This window comes from Rissa tridactyla, chromosome 6 (genome assembly GCF_028500815.1).
Source record: "Rissa tridactyla isolate bRisTri1 chromosome 6, bRisTri1.patW.cur.20221130, whole genome shotgun sequence".
Lineage (NCBI taxonomy): Eukaryota > Metazoa > Chordata > Aves > Charadriiformes > Laridae > Rissa > Rissa tridactyla.
The window spans coordinates 47,013,985-47,036,372 of record NC_071471.1 but is presented as its reverse complement, the minus strand read 5'-3'; the positions used below and the strand labels follow the sequence as shown (position 1 = coordinate 47,036,372).

General features: G+C 40.6%; 2 protein-coding genes across 5 annotated transcripts in view; one reads left to right on the top strand and one right to left on the bottom strand.

Moving 5' to 3' along the window:
- POLR3A (RNA polymerase III subunit A) overlaps positions 1–676 on the bottom strand; it is a 39,277-nt gene extending 38,601 nt beyond the window's left edge. The window contains exon 1 of one of the 2 annotated variants that reach the window (XM_054205289.1): positions 497–676. In XM_054205289.1, the coding sequence (XP_054061264.1) occupies positions 497–540 (44 nt within the window). In that variant the 5' untranslated portion in view covers positions 541–676. The remainder of the gene's footprint in view (positions 1–496) is intronic. The other variant, XM_054205290.1, reaches the window with a different exon arrangement.
- Positions 677–732: 56 nt separating this feature from the next.
- RPS24 (ribosomal protein S24) lies at positions 733–7,026 on the top strand. 3 transcript variants are annotated; one of them, XR_008466982.1, is made up of 8 exons: positions 733–831; positions 1,871–1,936; positions 2,294–2,503; positions 2,956–3,066; positions 3,190–3,647; positions 3,940–3,957; positions 6,089–6,124; positions 6,935–7,026. XR_008466982.1 is itself a non-coding variant. In XM_054205291.1 (6 exons), exons 1-5 carry the CDS (start codon positions 829–831, stop codon positions 6,089–6,091), a joined length of 393 nt encoding a protein of 130 aa, XP_054061266.1. In that variant the 5' UTR covers positions 734–828; the 3' UTR covers positions 6,092–6,124; positions 6,935–7,026. The 3 variants fall into 3 exon arrangements, 1 of the variants encoding a protein (XP_054061266.1); XR_008466981.1 differs by having other exon boundaries at positions 3,190–3,957; XM_054205291.1 differs by lacking the exons at positions 3,190–3,647; positions 3,940–3,957 and having other exon boundaries at positions 734–831.
- Positions 7,027–22,388: the final 15,362 nt, after the last annotated feature.

Sequence of the window (22,388 nt, the reverse complement as noted above, 5' to 3'; positions counted from 1 at the left end):
ATTTCACATGTATGTATGTGCACATATATATGCAGAAATGCTTATAAGGACAGGCATGCACACACATATGTATTTAAAAGCAACACAGAGGAGGCTAAGTTGATTCCCTACATAACTGGAGCAGGCTCTTTTGGGGTAACAATACAAAATAGAGTTGTTTTGCAGGAAGTTGGGGGCTGATATCTGGTAGATTTATCGATGTTCTCGGGCAGCCTTGCAGGTGTTCACACGTCCAGCGACCTGCCAGCAGCCTGGGCCTGGCGCTTCGAAAAGGGGACAGCCGTAACGCTAGCCACCCTCATCCCCAGCGCACTAAGTTCCTTCCCGTTCGTTTCATAGCGCTTGTGCCACCCACTGGGATTTCTGTTGCTCGCCGTCACAGCCACCGGGCCCACCCCCGTCACAACACCGGCTCCCTCGGCGGGGGACCGGCGCAGCAGCAGCCCGGGATCCAACCCCCCGCCGGGCAGGATGCCGCCCCAACCGCCACACTCACATCTTCTTGGCCACATCCGTCTCCCTGAACTGCTCCTTCACCATGGCGGCGGCGGCGGGGGAGGAGGAGAGGGCCCAGGGGTAGCGGGGAGGAAACGAGGGACCAAGCAGTAACCCCTCAGCAACCGGCCCTCAGTGACCAGCCAGGCTGCACGCGGCAGCGAATGGCCAACTATGCGCCTGCGCGCATAACCCACCCCTTCCGGCTCTGGGACAGACACCCCTCCACGCGACCCCGCCCCCTGCGCGAAGGACCCCTGCGCCGCCTTATGATTGGCTGCGGGGAGGTCCTCCTTCCTTTTCTCGCTCGCTGGCAGGGAGGCCGCCGTCAAGATGGTGAGTGACCAGGTTCGGCAGGCAGCAATCCGGGCCCTGCTGCCGCCATCCTGGCCCCGTGGGGCTCCTGAGCGGCTTGTCCCCTGCGGGCCGGCCTGCCCGTAGCGGGTTGTGGGGGTATGGTGGAAGCTGAGGGGGGAATGTTCTCCCGCTTGGGGCCGGGGCTCCCACGGCCTGGGCGCGGCGCGGCGGTGCCGGTTGGTAGAGGCGAGCTCCGGGGTGTGGGCCGGCGCCTGTGCTGGGCCTGCTGTGTGGCCTTGCTGCTGGCCAGTGAGAGCAGCACTGGGCTTTGACAGTAGTGCGGTATCGCGCTCCTTGGTTTAAGGTGCTAAAGGGCCGCTGTAGATGATGCTTGTTTGTTAGTGTTGTGGCTGTTATTGTCTGAAAGCGTTTAGGAAGTGATAACACGTGGGTTTGTTAATCACAAGATCATGGAACGGTTTAGTTAGAAGAGACCTTAAAGATCACTTAGTTCCAGCCTGCTGCCCTGGGCAGGGACACCTCCCACTAGACCAGGTTGCTCAAAGCCCCATCCAGTGTGGCCTTGAACACCTCCAGGGATGGGGCATCCACAACTTCCTTGGGCAGCCCGTGCCAGTGTCTCACCACCTGCAGAGTAAAGAATTTCTTTTAGATATCTAATCTAAATCTTCCCTCTTTCAATTTAAAACTGCTATCCCTTATCCTAGTGCTACACTCACTGATAAAAGAGTTCCCCCCCATCTTTCCTGTAGGCCCCCTTTAAGTACTGGAAGGGTGCTATAAGGTCTCCCTGGAGCCTTCCCTTCTCCAGGCTGAACAATCCCAACTCTCTCAGCCTGTCCTTGTAGCGTAGGTGCTCCAGCCTGCTGATTGTTTTCGTGGCCCTCCTGGCCCTACTTTATCTGTAGTCCAGGACTAGTCCACTTAAGTTATGAGTTCACTGTAAGCATCTGAGAGACTACTAATTGTTGCTGTACTGTGCGTTTATAAGTTTATTAAACTTGAATTGTATGTTTTGTTATTGTTTTGCTTTACTATTTTGTATCTTCTCTTACAGAATGACACAGTGACCATCAGAACCAGGAAGTTCATGACAAACAGACTGCTTCAGCGCAAGCAGATGGTAAAAGAATACAGAAAATTGCCTTTAATTGCTTGTCGATTGGTTCTGGGCTGCAAGTGTTCTTTAGCCACTATAAGCAAGGGATCCTTAAAACCTCTTGCGTTCTTGTTGTAAGAGTTTGAAGATTTAAATGTGTTGATGCCTGCTGAAGGTAAATCTTGATGGTGAGGTAGTGAGTTGTTTTGCCTTTTGAAGCAGGAAACTTATGAACGCTTTTGTATCAAATTAATAATACTTTCTGCTATTAATGTGGGTTAGCTTGAGTGTTACGCTCATGGTGGGACTGTAGCACCTGGCTGTTGTACTGGATTTTAACCTTCTCTTGCTTTTATGCAACTTGTAAAAATTCCTTCTTAGGTGATTGATGTTCTTCATCCTGGGAAGGCCACAGTCCCCAAAACAGAAATCAGGGAGAAGCTGGCAAAAATGTACAAGACGACCCCTGATGTAATTTTCGTCTTTGGCTTCAGAACTCACTTTGGTGGTGGCAAGACAACAGGTTTTGGCATGATCTATGATTCTCTGGACTATGCAAAGAAAAACGAACCAAAGCACAGGCTTGCCAGGGTAAGTTTTCTGGTAACTTGAAAACAATTAGGATGAAGTGTTTAGTGGTTCATGGTTTACATGTATAAAAGCTAAAGTTTTGTGAAAGTACCGTTGGTTTACTCAGAGGTATATAAGAGGTATAGGCTAGCTTCTGTGTTTGCACAGTAGGGTTAAGGTTTTTTAATGTTTATTATAAGGGAATTGGGAGAGCAAAATTGATGGTACCAGTGATGTTTAGCAGTAATAGATAACTAACCACTATTAAAGGTCTTGAAGAAGCGTAAGAGATGAGACAGATACATACCCTACTTTGGTGCTTATATTCTGTGTTGAATCATTCATTAGCTAGTAACCTTATCTCACTCCTTAGCTAATATTTCAAATTTAAACAGTATTTGGAGAGTCCAGGAACAGTAAAACTTCAATTCAGAGAAACAATATTAAATGCAACTTTGCTGGTTTTTTAATAGCATGGCTTGTATGAAAAGAAGAAGACTTCTAGGAAGCAGCGAAAGGAGCGCAAGAACAGAATGAAGAAAGTCAGGGGCACAGCCAAAGCAAATGTTGGTGCCGGCAAGAAGGTAGGATGAGAATATCTGTAAGCTAGAGTGGGCATGTTGCCTTTGAAATGTTGATAAAAAGTTGTTCAACAGAATAACATTGTTTTTCTTCCATTTCTTTTCACCTGTTCTACTGGATAACAGAAGGTAATCTGTGTGGTGTTGTATAGCTTCTTATCAGCTCAGTAGCTTAGTTTTGCTCCTCACTGCTGCAAGCTTAGCTGATACAATGTGAAATAATGCTTCTTAAAATGATTGTTTCCTACATGTCACTGGAATGAAAGTTAAAATTCCGTAAATCTAACAGTATTGCGCTAATCTCATAACTCAGCCTTGCAATATACAAATTAGATTTTCTTAACACTTGTTACTCGGACTACCTAAATATCTAATACTTACTCCACCAAGTTACCGTTATTTATGGTGTTATTTGTAGAGGAGATTTTGTTAAGGATGTGTGGTGTTGTAGATAGTGAAGACAGTGTGTAAATAAGGTAGAATGCCTGCTTTATCCTGTCTTTGACTGATTCCCAAGACAGTGGGGGTTTTTCCCCTGGTGGGAGCTTCCTGTGCTGTGGCTGAACTTGATGCAAGCTTTTCAGGTGAGCAGCTTGGAGGGAGACAGAGTTCCATTATCATTAAATAAAAAAACACCACCACAACTGAGGAGTAACCTGGGTGTGAAGATGGTTATATACCTTAGCAGTTTTTCATCCTCTGAAAAATACTGAGTAAGCTGTGCAGCTAAGTGGGTTTTTCCAAGTGTTTTAACAAGGGAAGATAGGGCAATGAGATTTGACACTTAGTTCTCTAGCTGCTAAAGTGCTTTGACATCTTGAACTTTAGTAATCTTCACTTTTGCTTTTTTTCTCCTTTCTTGGAATTCTCCATCAGAAATGAAGTATCTAGCAGGTACTGAAAATGGGTATGGATGTGGTGACTGAATTAAAAAATCACTGAAACACGTGTTCATCTGTTTAATTGAAGCACTGTACTGCCTTGCATGCATGCTTGTTTGAAAATTACTTCTGTCCTGTAAGGATTCAGATAACTACATAATGAAATTTATTCTGTGCAACTTAGAAATAAAATTTGGCTAATAATGAACAAGATCTTTGAAACTAGTGAAACAACGTTAAAACAAGGAATTCCAAATGAGAAGAAATCAAAGAAGCTCAATGCTATTGATTTGAGGCATTGGTTCAGAACACCCCAGGTTCTGATTCAAAGTAGTACAGTGCAATTGCATGTGTAAGTTGACCTTTGTGTGAAAGTAGTTGTGCATCTTTATGAAAACTAAGTCAGATCACAGCTTTGTGCATTTGAGATGGTGGTTGGGAACGACACAGCTGTCAGCATTAAACTGCATTTAACTATTGGCCTACAGTATTCCAAGTTAAGACACAACCCACAGTGATTGCTATGTGAAATTAGATTCTTCACTTGCTGTATAAGTGAAGTTCTTGTTATCATTGGATGGAAATAAACCAATGTTGCTGTGAACTACTAGGGAAGATTTGGTGCCCTTGTCCTTTCTGCATTAATGCTGTTTTAATAATGAAGCCCTACAGTTGTTTACAGTATAACAGCACAACTGAGCATTTGGTATAGTAGTAACACTAACATACACCCTCTTGTCAATGTCAAGGGAATCGTGTAGTGCTGCACTGATACCAGAAGTATGGAGGAACTTCTTGAATTTGGCACTTGAAGGTAGTTGAGTGTTAGTACAAAAAATGGTTAAGTGACTGTCACTTGAATTACTGAAGCTGTCCAGTTCATAGAAATTCTCTTAAAGCGTATAAACACTTCAGAAATCAAGACCAGGATCGTGTGCTGTGATAGTTATATAGCAGATGTGACTCTGCATCAAGTGCTTCTCAAATTAGCATGCAATCTCAGTAGCAGGTGAACTGCGTTTTGGATTAGAGGTTTTGTAATGTCTTTTAAAATTATATTTTAGTTGATAAGTATGCATGGGTTAGATCTTATTTGTTCATCAGTTTTGTTAATCTTTGTGTCCTCGCATTAGGCGTAAACTAAAGACGAATTAATTTACATGCTTTCTGGAAAACTTGGTTGAGAAGAGTTCTGTGCTGCATCACAGGAAAAAGCTTGCGGAATACAATCATATCTTAAAGATTTGGCTTGAAAAATGCACGTTTAAACATAATAGTGTGGCATGGTTCAACATTGTTACGGCCGTGTGGAGGAATTTTTAATAGGAGTCCTGTAATATGTTTTGGAGTCCACCTGCACAATCTGTGAAAACTTTATCTCAACGATGTGTAGGCATTTGATTCTGAGACATCTTCAGGCAAGTCTGTATTGTTCTAAGAGTTTTGTACCATGTAATCATGAAAAATACTGAAATGGGGAATCATTCTTGAATAGCTTTTCTTGATCTTTTAAGTCAGACATCAGCTGTACTGACATCTGACTGTTTTTCTTTGTTGTTTTCTTTCACTTCTCACTCCTTCAGAATTCCCAATCTGTTTTCCCTGCAGTTTCAAAAGTGTTTTAAAGTAGTTTGCTATTTATTACATTCTGTAGCTAGCTGAAATCACAAGAAAGTTTGCAACAAGCAGGTACAGACACCTCTCACCTAGTGTTTGCATTCAGATTCAGACTGTATGCAAAAAAGACTCTCTCTACCCCTTAATGTCACAACTATGTTGTTGTGACAGCCTTTGACACGTAAGCCTTCCAAACAGAAATGTGTTTGGTTTTTTTTAACAAACTTGATCGGAGGTGTGGGTGGATAGGCACTTCAAACCAGGGTAGCCTGCCTTAGGAATGCAACTGAACGTGCTGTTGCATTCTTAAGCTTTAAACAACTATTGTTGGGCCATTTTTGAGGGAATGCATGAAATTTAGGTCTTAAGCCTCTTCAGTAGTCAAAACTGAGGGCTTCCTATCACATTTCACTGTAGTAACTGAAAAAGCGTATTGTGTCAGTGAAAAGCCTCAAAGCTCCATCTTCTACGGTAATAGAACTTTCATAAAACTATTCTCTTATTAATTAATGCTTTTTCTTTTTCAGTAAATGAACATACTTCAGATGGAAAATGGATAACAGGTATGACTTTAGAATGCCTTGTAAGGCTAGACATTCAGTAGCCTGTAGTCATTACGACATAGGTGACATAGGATGTCACATAGGATGACATAGGTCTAACGCTGATTTATGCAAACACTGTGGTACTGCGCTCATATAGAACCCGGTGCAAGAGTTTAAGACTAAGACTGTTGTGCTTCCTGCTGAGTTGCTAATTTATGTGACATCCACTTACATGAAATACTTGATTAGTTTAAAGACTGAAATAATAAACGAGGCAGTTCAGATTTATTACTCGGTTGCTAAAACTGCTGTGAATTTAGTCTTACTGTAAACAAGACTTATATTTTTCCATTTGTAGGTATGATAAGGAACAAATATTTGTTGTTTTCTTATAGATACTTATTTCAAGTAAATTCCTTGTAAACAAACCTGATACTCTTTTAGACAAGTCCTAGACTATGTATCTTTGCTGCAGAAACATTAGTGAGTTGGATGTGTTGTGGACAGTAAGTGTTACAGATAAAACTCTGATTTCATTACAAATAGTCTGAATGACTCATTTTAAAGCAACTTAAACTGTCTTGGGAGCTGATGTAGCGAGTATAATGTCTTAAACAGAAAGCTGGTAAAGCAATTGTAGCTTTTCTACGGAAATGCTCTAATCTAGGCTCTCACTTATTCCCATGACAGCACTGTGAAATTTTGAACCTTAAGAAAAGCAGTGTGGTTCACCTGACTTGTTTGGGAACCAGTTTTTTAGGCTCTGTAAAGGTATGAGTATAAAAATGGTTTTAATTGTGTGGCACTGATGTATCTTTTCCTTTACAGACTACATGATTCTATGAAGAAGCATAGAGAGAATTTCTCTGGAAAGAAGCTGCTCATCTGGCTTTAACATCAAATAAACTATGTCAATAAAATGCTGGCTTGCCCTTTAGTTTTGATTCAAAAGTTACCATTTTGTAAAGTTTGAGAAATTCAAAATTGGTGCACTGTTTGCACTGTATTAAAATCTTTTCATAATTAAACAACTCTCATTTTGATTATCAATTTGAAGTGAATCAGAGCTTTGTATGGATATGACCTAATTCCAAGCAGGCAGCATTAGTTCATGGAGGTGGGCATGCTTTTGTCATCTGGTGTACAAACTGATTTGGAAAGTCTTTTTAAGATGTGCTTGTTGGACTGCCAGTATCATAAAGACCTATAGAATGTAGCTGAAGGGAGAATAAAACCTGTAGACAGATACTCAGAGCTGCATACTTCGACAGTTAAAATTTCTGCTAATGGAGTGAGGCATGACTTCCCTGTGGTTCCTGAGTTGTCAGGACAGGCTCTGGGGTCTGTTTCTGGTCTGTAAACTGCAGTATATCCCTAATTTTTCATGTGGTGCTGTTAAAGGAGTCATTTAAGATTGGATCCGTGGCTGGATGAGGCATGCTCTGCGCTAGAAGTGCAGGCATTCTGGTGCAGGTGTTTCGAGTAGCAAGCCAGGTAGAAGTTTTATACTTTAAATAGGACTGAAACAGACTGGGCAGCTCTAGCAGTTGTGCTGATGAAGGCTCTGACTTGATTCTTATCTAAGTACGGTATTTTTAAATTGTACTGCCTTTGTACTGAGGCAGCATATTGTAACACAGGTAAGGCATTTTTAGTGTTTGGGGGGGAAACCAACAACCCTAGAGTGGTTAAAGTGTTTGGAAGGGGATACTGTTGATCCTAATAACTTCCATACAACACCTGGTAAGTACAAATAAAGCACTTAATGCCTCTTCTAGTACCTTCAGTCTAAGTCTTGAGCTAGTGGGGTTGCTGTTGTCTGCATTCAGCAGCATCATACTCTTGTGCAGTAGATTTTCTGTACCTTATGCTGTACTGTTTGCCTTTTTTGAGGTTAGTAATGAGGATTAGTAGGCAATTGCCCTCGTGAAAGAATACATACTCCAGTTTCTTCTAAACATCGGTGAACTAGTGATGTTAGACTAAGGGGGTGATGAAAAGGAGTAATTGCTTCTAAAATAATAGTTTGGGTTCTGAAATCCTGTGGAAGTTAAAAGGCTTTTTTACTTGGCAGACAGACCTTCAAAGATAGGTACCTATTGGATGTTCTTTCCAAAGGCTGTGAGTATTGAATTCTGAAAAATTGCTAGAGGGGTATTAAAAGTGGGATTTGTGTGCTTAGATACAGTACAGAACTCTTGAGTCTGTAGATGTGTTTTGAGTACGTGACAGTAAATTTCTGACAACCATAAAGATTGTAAGGGATATGGAGCAAGCATTATGCGTGTGAGGCTTATAGAGTTAGAACCTAAACTTGTTTTAAAGGCAATACCTGCAGTAAACCCTTTCCATATATAATGTTCGACATCAAAGGCAAGAAGAGTCATGCTATTAAATATAATTGCTAGGGGGTGGTGTGAACACAGCAATACAAGTACAAGGAAGATTGATATAGCAATTTATTTCATAAAATAGGCTGAAAGAAAGCCAAATTGTCCCCTGCCAAGAGGTCAACTCCTTTGAAAATACACATTAAAAATAGTTGTGTTTAGGATCTGAGGCTTTAAGTGATATTTTTGTTTCAGTGGTTCTTTTTTGAATTGAATGGAAACCATCTGTTTCAGTGAAGACGTACAACTGAAGAAGTGTTTTCCAAATGTTTACTACTTCAAAGCTCTAGAGTGCTGGCACAAATTCTAGTTGCTCTTTTCAGAAGCCTCCTTACCTTAGTTTTAAGCAATCAACAAAGGACCTATATATAAATGCTGGGATAAAGGCAGTATGTCTTGCACAGCCTTGATGTTTTAACTTCACGTAGTGAACAGTACTGTTCTGGGGGCATGTACCTCTTGAAGCAGAACTTAGTTCTGGAATTGGAGTATGAATGGTTCCCTTCTTTAATTTTGCCATGCCTTACTTGCCTTTCATTACAAGCTCACTTATGAGGTACGTAACTTTTTGAAGCAGATGGATTGAAATGGGCTATCTTATTGCTTGGTGCCATAATTTGGTGTTTGAATGTCCCATTTTGATGATTTAAGATTGGCAGAAAAAAAGTACCTAGTGAATCCATAGCACAGTTGACACTTTCCTTGTTGCACGGTTATAACCACATATCCAGAAGCTGTGCTCTTGCAACGTGAGGCATTAAGCACAAAAATTGGTGAAGGGGATAAAATGACGTTAAGTGATCTAGAACTAACTGATCAAATCAGATCACCATTTCTGAGGTTTTTCAACTATTCTGCACTATCCTGTGTTGATGTGGCGATCCTTCTCTCCTATCCTTCCACCTGGAAAATGGCAGGCAACTGAAGAGCTGTCATCTGAAATGTTGGTGCTCCCACAGCCTGCAGGCATAAGCAGCTCTTCCTGTGACTCCGTTCTGGCAACGTTTTTGCCTTCATACGCACCAGTGTAAGCCATGTGTAGCAGATGTTCTGTAATTCAGAAGTTTAACGCACATGTCACGCTGTGAAGAGACTCTAGGTTAATCCCCTTTCCTGTGGGAGGTAAAACAATTAAGTGGAAAGCATTGATGAACAGGAATCTTCACTTCTTTCCCTACTGTGCACTGGAGGTACCCTTTATTTCCTGCTGGTCTTGGCACACCCCGTCATCTATAGGTAGTAGTGTTTGTCACTGTTGCCTGCTCTTAGACTTTGGCCTGGCCCTTGTATTTTGTCACTTCAAGTGTTGTATCTATTTGATCAGTCTGGAGCCCAAAATAGGCTGTGAAGGATTTTTGGAGAAGGAACTTCTAAATTAAACTGATGAGTAATCTCAATTTGATATACATGAAAAGACTCACTGGTGTGTTACCATCTTTAATGGCCAGGACTTGAGTTGTGTGGTTTTTACAAGGGATATAGTTACCATGGGAATTGTTTGGGTTTGTGGGAAGGACTCAAAATTGTGTAGCTGGACTAGTAAGAGTAAGTGAAGTCATCTGTGAAATACTTGAAACGCTGTGCGGAAGCCTCAGGGCTTGGCTTAATCGAAACTGGATCAAGTAACCCAGCTTCTTGCTGAGGTTCCACCTCTGTGTTCGGTGAGATACGTATGTAAGCCAGGTAATGGTGGCTCCTGTCTGAAGGAGATTGTGGTCTAGAAGGCAAAAGACAAACTACAGCAGATCAAAGACAGAACTACGAGGGAAGCAGAGTCTGTCTGGAGGAGCAGATTAGTGTCTTGGCATCATAGAAAAAGATAACAACTATGATACAGATGAAAGATGGTAAAAAATGGCATCACCTGGACAATGAGGTGGTTTTGTCTAGGAAGCAGCTTGTAACAGGCTTGAGAACAAATGGTGAGGGGAAGAAATGAAGTTATATTGTCAGTGGTTTGAAATAAATGAGGCATAATATGCTATGAGAGGACTGCAGTAGACGGATAAAAGGGTGATGGGGGTTCTTGGTGTTTATAGAAAATGTGTAATTTAAGGCATAAATCATGCAGGTCACTAGCAAACCTATTTGCAACAGGCAGAAGAAATTAGCTTGTCCATATTATTCTGGTCAGTTCCTGTATAAAATTAATTTTAATGTCATTAGTTCCCTACACAGAGGAAACAGAACGTCGTCTTGTAGTGGCTATTGTTACTGCATTCGTACAGTAAGTTTGAAGTTCTAGTTGTGAGCGCTCCCTGCTCATGTGCTTCTATTTGAGGGGAAACTACGTATATTGAGGCTTTTTTTTTTTTTTTGGATGGCTATTTTGGTGGTGTTAAGAGACCAGATGAGAGTAGTTAATTTTTTTGCTCTGAATACTGGAAAAGTTTCATCTGAGCCAGAGAACTTTCCAATATGGGTGGAAAATGTTTCTTTTGTTCATTATATTCCTAACACAACAGCAATAAGACTATGTTATTTCTTTGAACACGTTTGTTACAGTGCCTCTGAGAGGCAAAAGGAAAAGTGTTAGTAAGCTTTGATAAGTCAATGTTGGGAGTAGGCACATCCTAGTACGTTAATGCTCTTGGACTCCTTTGCTCTAAAAGGATTAAATGGAAACTTAGTCTTATGTTTGTTGCTAACATTTGTGAACTCTACTTATGTCTTTAAAAAACAAAATTCCCTGTGGAATTTTATCCTCATCTGGAATTCAGTAAGCTTCCTCTTAATTTTAGTCTTTGCTCTGTGTAAGGGCCGCGGCTAATGAAACAGCTGCAGAAGTGGCTAAAAGGCATCCTGTGCGCTAGAAGAAAATTCTGTTTTTTTCCAAGAGCTGGCCATTGGCAACCAGTGCTACTAATAAAAAAAACTCCATCATCCTTTCCTGCTACTGTTGTTCGTACACAGAGATCCTACGTAAGGTCAAGTAGTGTGCTGAGGCAGAAGGATGTTTGGAGCATCTGTGCCTTCTCTTAACACCATGGATGTTTTACAACCTGCAAAAGACGGGAGAGTGCGGCGCTCCACTGGGGTGTGTGATAACGGTTTGTGCTTGTGTTCATTGGGTTAAAACGCACCTTGTTATCTAATGAAGGTGGCCAGCCTGCAGGCTGACCCGCATTAGGGGAAACATGCTTCACCGCCTTTCGCGATGATCTGATTTGATTGTACCAGAGCTACTACCCTGCTATCATTTTCCGTCAATTTTTGCTAGCCCGTTTGTTAAGCCAGGCATCGTTTGTGTTGATTTGATAACAGGTTTCAATCACTGATGATAAAACTTTTCTGCAACAAATGACCTCAGATCCATATCTCCTGCACAGTGCTGGATGTAAGTAGAAAATTGAGACTGACAGTTTCCTTTTTCAATGTCTTCTGTCTGGTTTAACATCCAACGTAAAAATCACAATGGAAGTGGCTGAATATTTTTAAATTAAAAGGGTGGGAAAAGTTGATTTTGTTTCACTGTTTCCTTTATATTTTGATGGATCCTGCTACAAGCAGAAGTGGAATGAAGCCTCTTTTTTTAAGGCACATAGAGGGGTATCATAAAACTTAGGAGCTGCCAGAATTAATGTTTTAAGTATTTATTTTAATTGATCAATTCTGGTTATTTAAGAAGGTCAGGTTGATCTAGGCGCTGCTTCAGGGCTTTACAAAAGTAAAAACTAATGTAAGCTTGGGAGAAATTGCTAGGTTTGGGAGAAATTGCTTCATATTCACACACAAATATTAAACTTAATGGTTTTGAGGAGTTAATTAAAATGAGAGTATATTTTGCCTAGCATTGAACTCCATACTGTTTAAACAAACACTGAAGCACTGTACTAATGCATAAACCACAGAAAACATGGCGAAATTGAATTGTCCAGAGTCAAACAAATGCTGAGAAGTAAAAAAAAAAAAAAACTGGCATTAAACACAGAGTAAGTAAAACCTTGGCATCAAAATTTTTTTTCTTATTTTTATTAAATGGGAAAATTTTCATGGGCATAAATGTCTGGTAGTTGCCTTTTGTGACTGACTTGAGCTTTTGGGGAAAAAAAAAAATCTTTGTGTGGTAAATGATTGCTTTAAAATACTTCCCTTTAGTTTAACGGTATTCTTTTGGCTGCCGGCAGTACTTCATTGGTACGGCATCTCTGGCGGCCAGCAGGAAAGGCTCGGTGTCAAATACTTTTGCAGAAGCTCTGAGGGGGTGCTGCACAGACCAAACCTTGGAGTGTCTCCTTAGAAGAACCTACGAAGACAAGTGCAGGCACTCGTATGGTGCTGGCAGACACCCTTGCAATTCCCTGTGGGGCCGGATCCAGCTCCGCTCTGCCTCGCAGGTTTTCTGCTTGGCAGTCTTTGGGTGCGTGGCTATGCAGCCCGTGCGCTTCAACCCAGCAACTAGTCCGTGTTCGGTGTCTTGGCCAGTACGGTCAGCCTGAGGCAATGCCCCTACCTAGGAACAGGTAATTCTTTCTGCTGGGCTCAGATAGCTCATGAGATGATTTTCTTTTCTTCCTATAAAAGCTCTCTTCAGAGTTGCTGAGCCTAGTTGGCAGTATTTTAACCAATTCTGCTACAGAAAAACTCCTGTGTATCAGACATCTTTAAAACAGATTCCTGTGACTTAGAAATGCATTTCCAATGGCTCTTGTGGGCATTAATGTTTACTTTTGTCAGTGATGATAAATCAACATAGTTTTCTACCCTTTCAGTCTTACAACTCAGCTGTTCCCATAACTGGCTGCTTAACTAGGGGCACTCTTCTGGGAATTACAACTCATTCAGAATGTATGTCCCTGTGGTCATTAGAGAAATTCATTAGTCTGTAGCATAAACAACTTATACTCTGTGCGATCACTACTGATCATAACGTTTGAAGAGGTAGAGGAAAGTAGTTCTTCAATCCACCATCTCTTGCTGTGCCCTTAAAGAAGCCTGAGGTTTGTTTAACCCAGAAGTCTCTGCTTAGCCAAGAGAGAATATCTTGCATTCATTCCAGCTGCCTGTTGCATATGGACCATGCTTCTTTTGGAAACCTGTGTCAGTCCTTTCCACCGGCTTTTAGGAAATGCTCTGTGTGGCTCCACCGATACGTGTCTCAAGGCATATATCCTTAGTGATCTGTCTGTCCTTTTCTTGTGTTTTGATTTTGCATCCCTTCCCTTTCCCCATCCCAACGGTTCCTCTTTGTTTCTTAGGTTTGTTCTGCTGGCAGATGCTTTTTCTAGCTTTACTTTCCCATAGAGTGTGTAGGAATGAACAATAATCACATAGCTTATATAAGGCAATTTATCAGTCTCTTTCCTAGTGGCTGATCGATGCTCTGCTGGCACCTTTGTGGGTACAAGCGCCAAAAAAACTGGAAGGCGCTGTCTCCAGAGTTGCGGGAAGATTGTAGAGCATTTTACATTGCTGCTGTCCTGAGGATGAAAGGAAATATTCTTCCAAGATAAATCAAGGTGCCATACTTCTTCAGTCCTATATTAACCCTCTTTTCTTAGCAAAGATACAAAATAATTTCTGGAGGCTTTCTCAACTAAAAAAACAAAAACCAAACAAACAACAAACCCAAACCAAAATTTAAAAAAACCCAACAAACAAAACAACAAAACAAACCTTTCAGTGCCCAACTTTAATTAGAATTAGTAAATGAAAATAGAAGAATGCTACAGCAGATACCTCATGCATAGCATTTACTTGATGGGTATTTCAATAAATACTTCTCAATAACTTTAATGACAGTTACAGCAACACTGCATAGAAAACAGATCCTCTGGTGTCAGATGTGGTGATGCTTCTTGTTTGCTTTTCAGCTTAGTTCTCCCAAGTACTTATCACTCCCAGTCTCTTTCTTATATTTTTTTTTATTTGCTTTACCGCTTAAATAGCTGTCTTGGGATGTAAACTGCGGGACCGTGTGTAAAATACTCTTCATGGAGCTTGCTGAGTAATCAAAATGTTTTTATCTAGCCATTTTAAATCTACGCAAACTTCAAGAGCAAATACCTTGCTTTTCATTGAAGGTGCATACAAGAAAACAGTTTAGATTCTCAAAGAGTTTGTGTAAAGTAACCCTTTGGCCAGCAGAGGACTGTAGAACCACATATCATGCAGTTAGTGATGCAAAAATGTTCAATCACAAAGAGTAAGGGGAAAACCCACATAGCAAACTGTATTTCAGACGATCTCCTAAACATGGTAAAATACTGAGAAGGGAGGGCTCTCCTCTTTGTTTGTTTCTCATTAAAGAATTTAATTTGCCCCAGGTTCCCTTTGTTGATGAAGATCTATGGGAATTTTGTTTACATTTTGAAGCACATTGCCAAGGAGAGTACTTCATATGGCAAGTATACGGAACCTTTTGGGGGAATGACAACACTACAGAAATGGTGGTGCATTCCCTAAAGGAAAACATACTTCATTTGTAATGAACGTTATGTCTGCAGAAACTAATGGCACAACCTCCTATTCAGTTTATGTAAAATAAAACAGGCCCATATGTTGCTGCTTTTAGAGTTTGGGTGTTTAAATTAAATGTTGTTTAATGAATATTCAAGTCCATTTGCTCAAAAGTTGTGCTCAGCGTAGGATCTTTTTCCTCTGTCTTTGGTCTTACCTAGAATATTAAGCCATTACAAGAGGGTGCTAAAGCTGAGGCATCTGTTTCTAACTAAAACTTGGATATTAAAATGCCAGAGCAGATGAGAGGGTAAATAAAGACATACAGTAAGAGGATCATATTATTTTTTGTTTTGTAATTAAGACTGAGAACGGTTCGATATGCATGACACCCTTTAAGAAACGGGAACACTCCCTGTGCTGTTACAGCAGCTGCAGTTTGGGTACGTGACAGTGGCATATTTGCTCCACTCACCATTTCCTATAGGAATTAATTCAGCTTTTTCGGTACGCGTGGGCCAGATGCCTGTGCTGGAATGCCTCCACAGGCTGCCTTCTTGAGACGCGTGCATCTGTGTGGGGCTACAGGCAGCCTCTCCATCTTTGTGCCTGGGTGCAGGCAGGTTGACCAAGAGGCACTCCACAAAAGCTGGCGTTCACATACTGCCGGTAACAAGGTTTTACCTTTTATCATCTCTCCCTAGCACAAAGTCAAGTAGAAATATTAGTAGGCTGGAAGAAGTCCTCTGGAAGCCAGATCTGGCCTATTGACCGCCCTATTGGATGGTCTACGCTGTTCAGACCTGAAATACGTTGGGCACTTGTCATCGAAGGTCAGTAACTTTGAGTTGGGAAGGAACCCACGGCTACAAATAGGTGGTTGAATTCAGTCTCATTGTGCATTTATTATTAAATCAATTTAAGTCATGAAGGCACTCTTGTCTATGTTTAAATCCATATTTTCTCAGGCAAATCTCCAAACAATAAGACAAAAGCTGAAATATGTACTTAAATGTTTTCACGAACTTTATCTCTGAGTCCAGAAATTGACAGCGCTATCGTCTTTTTTTTTTTTTAATGGCATGGAAAAAAAAAATCTCATTAGAAGACAGCTGGAATGTAAACACAAATCACAATAATTGGCTTTTACGTATTTTCATGAGGGTTCTTCAGATGCTTGTTTTTACTGCACAAGTGCAATATTGTAGATATACAGTGAAGCCCTCTTCAGAGAATAATTGATACATGGATAAAATACTTAAAAACATCCCCTGTATGCTGTAAATCTAAATGAAGGCCAAGACTATTACACGAGAAAAACAAATATACAAACCCTCAAATTCTTTGGAATTCTGTTATTTGCTAGAGCTTCCCTGGCCTAACTAACGCCCCTGTCTCTACTGAGCTAGGCTGTTAAGCATCTGTTAGTGCAAGAACAGAACAAGAAATTGCCTGCCCAACGAGGTGTCACGTTGAAGATAGTTAACCTGTTCTGGACTTGTCTTAGACAAAAAAATTCACCATTTATCTGTCTCTTTTTAGAACATTTGTTAGGGATCTCCAATTTGAAAAAGAAATCTCTACGTAGATAGAAAATTTAATGAAGTTAACAATACCATCGCTTGTCTGCAAAGTGAACTTCTGGGATGAACCACCCTTCAAATTCTTCAACTTCAACAGGAAATTACACTGTTCTGGCTACTGTACAATAAGCACTGAGAGACGGTCCTACCCTGAAATACTGACTTTTGCATCTCAGTTCTGATTTCCTAAAACTTGCAATACATAGGAATGTTATTTTTCCTTTTAAAAACTTGATATGATTGAGAGACTTAGTGGGATAATAATTTTATTTTTAAAACGTAGCTCTACGTTAAATTTATTTCCTTTGCAATCCTCTATGTATATTCCGTGAGTATATCCACTCTGTGTAGTGAAACAATTCTTTCAGATCTTAGCATTTATTACTTCTGCGGCGCCAACCCACACGACAAAGGGAAATGAACTGTCCCTTGTTGTTTGTCATAAGTGGGACTGTTCAGTGGTTGCCATCAGCTACTGTTGTCTAAACCCTCTGTGTGCACCGGGGCAACAAAAAACCCCTCAAAATGTTGGGATGATTTTGGATTCAAACTGCGCTGCAAGTGAGTATATATGTGCATGCTGAATTTGCAGATAATCTGCTCCTTTTAGCTATCGGATAAACACAATCTGAGCAATTTTACGTTATATTGGTAGGATGACTAAAGTATAGGTGGCTTGAAGTCACTGGCCAATGGCTTCCCAAGTTACCAGTGTACACTCGACTTCAAGTTCCTAGGGCTCTCTATCAGACAGCATCCTGGCTAGTTCAGCGCTCAGAATTTAACCCACAATTCCTATTTTGTTTCCCTACGTTTCCCTTCTACTGAAGGTCTCCCACCCTTCACCAGTTACAATCTGTTTAAATTGCAGAGCGCAAACTATTCTCCAAACACCAGGAAAATAGAAAAGACTATTTCCCCCCGCCCCATTATGCTTTAAAACACACTAGCTCTTTCTTCCTCACCTTCTTCTTGTCAGCTATAACAAACACAAACTGTCCCTAAGGAGAAAACAAACGCTTTCTGTGGTATGCAAACACACTGCGGATTCATGACATCAGCGCTAGCCTGGCTTGTTTCAGCACCAATTTAAAACCCATTCTCCCGCACCTTATCTCATCTCTTCCTGGCTATCTATCTAGCTTCTTCCAGGTTCATCGTATTAATCTGGCATCCACCCTTTTGAATGCTAAAGTGTGTTATCCCTGCTTTCTTCTGTAGCGGGCACATTAAAACATCGAAATATTTTTGCATCCTCCTTAATGCTATATAGGAAAGACGAAAGAGGCCGTGGAGAACAATTGTACATCATGGATCTAGCCCTCAGGATAGGAATGATACTGATGACAACCTGTCGAAATGCTGAACTTGCGATGTTGTTTGGATGAAAGAGAGAATGCAAATGAGGGATAGGGAGAAAATAAAAGCTTCAGGATGGGCAAGGGGGATTTCCCAGCAACAGAATAGCAAACATTGTCAGAGCACTTGTGATTATAAGTCATATAGCCCACCACTGTTGGGAGCCTGAAATGTCTCTACATCATTTACACTCCTTCCCAAAGACATTATAATGCCTGAAAGGAAATAAATCTAGACAGATTCCAAAAGATACAGAAGGAAGATTTGCTTTATTAAAGTCTTAGAAAGGACTCTTAGACTCTGCTTATGTATTATCTGCTAGGAGCTGTGTGAGTGTAGACCGTGAAAGTTAATGCATTTCCATGACGTTTTGGGTTTGTATATATGGCAAATTCACATCATTAAAAAACCTGATAAATTCGTTAAGAGGCATAACCCCTTCACGTAGATGTTCTCACCTGGTTTCGGTTCATCTTCTAACACGTTATCTTAGTTTGATTAGACAGTTAAATCAGTGCTGTTTTCTGTTATAACTGAGACCTTTAGGACTGTATCTAACTGCTGATGTTAGTAGTAAGGCTGCAGTTGTCTACTTTGGGGGAATAAGAGAGATAACAATGCCTAAATTTGTGGGATGTATTTCCAAGCTTTACTGTAAACAAACAACCAATATGCTGTAAAGCCTGTATGTTTTTCTAGAAGGCAGCCAGTAATTATGCTATGTATGAAGAAACACATTCCCAGAGCTCACGTGGGTGTTTTTAGGGAGGGAAGAATTCTGTTTTCCACCTAGCTTTTAGGCAATGCGGCGCAAATACAATCAAAAAAAGGGTCAGCAGCACTAGGTAGAATCACTACAAAGAGGAAAGCTGATTCTCTCCAGTCTTGTCTTTTTCTGTGCTCTCCCTCCCCCTCGCTTCCCCCCATTGCCTTGCAGGTAGGACGTTGAAAGAAGTTGTATACGAGGAACTGAGAGTAATCGGAGCACAGCAGTCTTTCTTGATTTATTACTTCATTCATTAATCCATATATAAAATGCAATTTAGGACAAGGCTCAGAAATCCTCACTCTGACATGTTCTCACATATTTGATAAATGATTCCACTGGAAGAGGCTTGAAGGGCATCTGCAGTAAATTCTGCCGAGATCTATTTCTCAAAACATTTTTACACTTTCATATCAAATTAGAGGATATCTCGTAGATAAGGGTAAGTGATGGGATTTCTATCACTTGGATGCATGTCTCATAACTCACAAGGGTGGAGGAATACAAGCAACCAGCACCATAAGAAAGCCACAGTTTTAGGACAGTTCCTTGAAAATAATTCTCAAAATTGTTTCCTTTCAGCCCAAAGTTGTTAATAGTCATTGAGATGTTGGAAGACATTGATATAAGTGTTGTTTTCTCTAACTATCCAAAGGAAGAAGCACTGTGATATATGGATTACATTTGAGTTATTCCAGGCAGAACGTGGATTCTTAATATTAATTTGGGGGAGCTGAACAAAATCTTAATATGTCAGTCACACAATCTCCACGTACAGGACCAGGATACCAGCAAGACTCTGTGAACTTGGAAACTGCATTCCTTTGATTAGGCTTTGATTAGTGAAACAAAGAGTCTCAACCTTTCTTTGTCTCCAAATTGGCTCCAGAATACATACCCGCCACTGCACTGTCCTTAGGCTTTCCTCTACCCTTCCACTCTATTTTTGATACTCTTCTTTACTTTTTCTCATTTCTATATGTAATAGTCCCTTCTCCTAGCTTCTTCCATTCGTCTCTAAGGCTTTTGTCGGGCTATCTGTCCAGTTCATACCATGTAGGAAGTAGTGAAGAGAAGGAATGTCACTAGCAGGAATCTGTGGAAGCGACTAAGTGGGAAGGTGTTCGCTTCCCACGTGCCTGTGTGTGAGAAGTACATGCACCCAGTCAAGGTAGCTACAGTCATCTTCCACCTGGCTTTATCAAACAAGGACGTAGTGTGGGAAATGAACCTTTGTGGACCTTTCTTCTTCTGCTACCTTGCTATGATTTGTGTGCTCATTGTATAGTAATATGCACATACACGTAGAGACACGTGTACAAGTGCACGCCCGTCCTCCTGCTGTTTGGATGGCAAGCAGGTCAGGCAATTCCCAAGCTCCCACTGATATATCAGAAAAAAGGGATATAAAGCGCGCATTCCCCTTCTGTTCTCTTCTGTGCTCTGATAAACTACTCCCACCAATTAGAGAACAGAATCGGAATAGAGGAAAAGACTATACTCAGAAACTGGTCATTTACAGCTACAGTAGAGACCTACTGTCGGTAATGGGATTTTGTGGCAGGGTGAATGAAGCTTTAATGCTTTATTTTTCAGAGAAAAAAAAGAATTCTAAATTAGCAAGATTTGGTCTTGAACAAACATTTTTAACTCAGAGCTAATGAGCTGAATTGATATCTATTTAAAATCTCAACATTAAAAACCAGAATTGCTTTGATCTTCTAGGTATATAAGACATAGAAGCTCGATTTTCTCCCCTTTCTTTGTGTTATATTTTGTTGAGACAGTAGTGAATAAGTTAGACTGTGAATCCTAATGACTGCTTCTTTCTCTCATTCTTGCCAACCCTTTATTTCGAGCACCTTTTGTCCATTTCTCCAAAAATTTGGTACAAAATATTTTCCTGAAGACCAGACGTGAATTCAGGGATGCTGATTTCTAATAGAGACTTAGCTGTAACGTTACCTCTACATCTGCAGCGAACATAATATGCTGCAGATCTCAATCATGTATTTAAATTCTCCGTGGATATATAGATTATTGGTGCTGTGTAAAGGAAATCTTTCTGCTACCCTTGAGTAATATCCTCTAGCCTTATTCAGCCTGAAAGTATTTATCAGAAAGTCATTACAGCTGTTTTGTTTGCATATAGCTTTCATTCCTCGTATTTTAATGTCTGGACAGCATTAGCTCAATTAGTCTAATGAATGAGTAGGTCTTCTAATATTTACTAGCTAATTAGTTTATTGGCCTAGATGTAATGTGCTAGGTCTAACTGTGCAATGTGTATAGCCAAGACTGTTCTGAAGAACTTTGTGCTCTATTTCTTTGATATTTTGGCCGAGTGCTTTTTGGAAGAGAAAGAATGAGCTAATTTCTGTATCTGCTTTCCTAAAGATTGTCAAAGCAATATGGCGTCCTAGAAAAGGTGATACTCTTGCTACGCTATACAATCGCGGCACCCAACCAGAGAACTCTGCATCCTTTCTATCTAGGGCAATCTGAATTGGATAGCATCTGAGAGAGAATCTAAAATAAAGGGCCATCTTTTGATTTCCAACTGACACCCAGTGTGCAAAAACAGAAATGGTGGACAACGCAGTGGAACGTATATCAAGGATCATAAAATGGTCTATTATATGCTCTTCTCTCTCCAAAGGGAATAAAAGAATAAATGCGTAACAGGTGTTAGTTGTATTACTTACTAAGCTACTTGAAAGTGCTGAGATCTTACCAAGAGGAGCTCATATCAAAACATACAGACACACTACGGAGGGAAACAATTAGAACAAACAGTGTTATATATCACTAAAGTAGCTTAGACTGTGTCTTAAAAAGTAAACAACAAATTAAATCATACCTTTTTTTTCCTCCTCCTTTATTCTTTGGAAAAAAGAGATGTAATTTACCAAAGACTCCTGCTAGCAGGAGAACAGCCTTACAGGTTGATGGGCATTAGCCCTGACATGAAGGGCTGTATCTAAACCCAGCTGCAGGTACTGGTTCTGTAACAGGCCCAGCTGATGCTCATTTCTGAGGTGACGGTGGTGTAACACGGATGCTCTTCATCAGGGCTGAGTGAGACACGGGCTATTTCTACTGCCAGCCCAAGGGCCTGGGCTTACTGCCCTGGTGGGTCCTCAGAGTCTGAAAGCCCAGAGAGAGGAGGGTCAGGAGCGGATGGCTGAGCATTTGCAAGCTTGTTTCTTCTGGATAAGAAGGTGGGAGAGCAACTGCTTAACTAAGGTGCGTCTGGATGCTTTGGGGGTCATCGGTTTAACCTGAAATTCAAGGAGAGCAGCTTTAAGAAATCTTGAACTCACATAAAGGTAAGAAAACTCTGGGATCTCTGTTTAAGACTGCTGGAGCTTTACTACTTTTATTCAGCAATTGGAAATGCTTAAAAGACAGAGCACTCTGGGATCTCTGTTTAAGACTGCTGGAGCTTTACTACTTTTATTCAGCAATTGGAAATGCTTAAAAGACAGAGCAAGAAGTTAAACGTGTGAGCGAAATAGTGCCTTTTTAAGTAAAGCTATCTCTTTATATGGAAAAAAACCCCAACAGTTTGACTTGTCTCTAAACTTCAAGTTGTTCTTTGCTGTCAAAAACAAACAAAAGAGAAGACAGGAAAATAAAAATAGCATGTGGTTAAATAGATAATGAAAATATATCAGAAAGAAATACCTAGAAATAAGTGTTGCTTTAATATAATTACTTTCTCTTATTAGCCCCTTAGGTTTTAACCCAAAAGGTGGCTTTATAAAAAGGTGTTCTCTAGTCCA

Bases quoted from the DNA above. Each gene is read 5' to 3' on its own strand.
- RPS24 (XM_054205291.1), top strand. The intron at 1,937-2,293 runs GTAAAAGAATAC...ATTCCTTCTTAG, and splicing joins TGCTTCAGCGCAAGCAGATG to GTGATTGATGTTCTTCATCC. The intron at 2,504-2,955 runs GTAAGTTTTCTG...GTTTTTTAATAG, and splicing joins CAAAGCACAGGCTTGCCAGG to CATGGCTTGTATGAAAAGAA.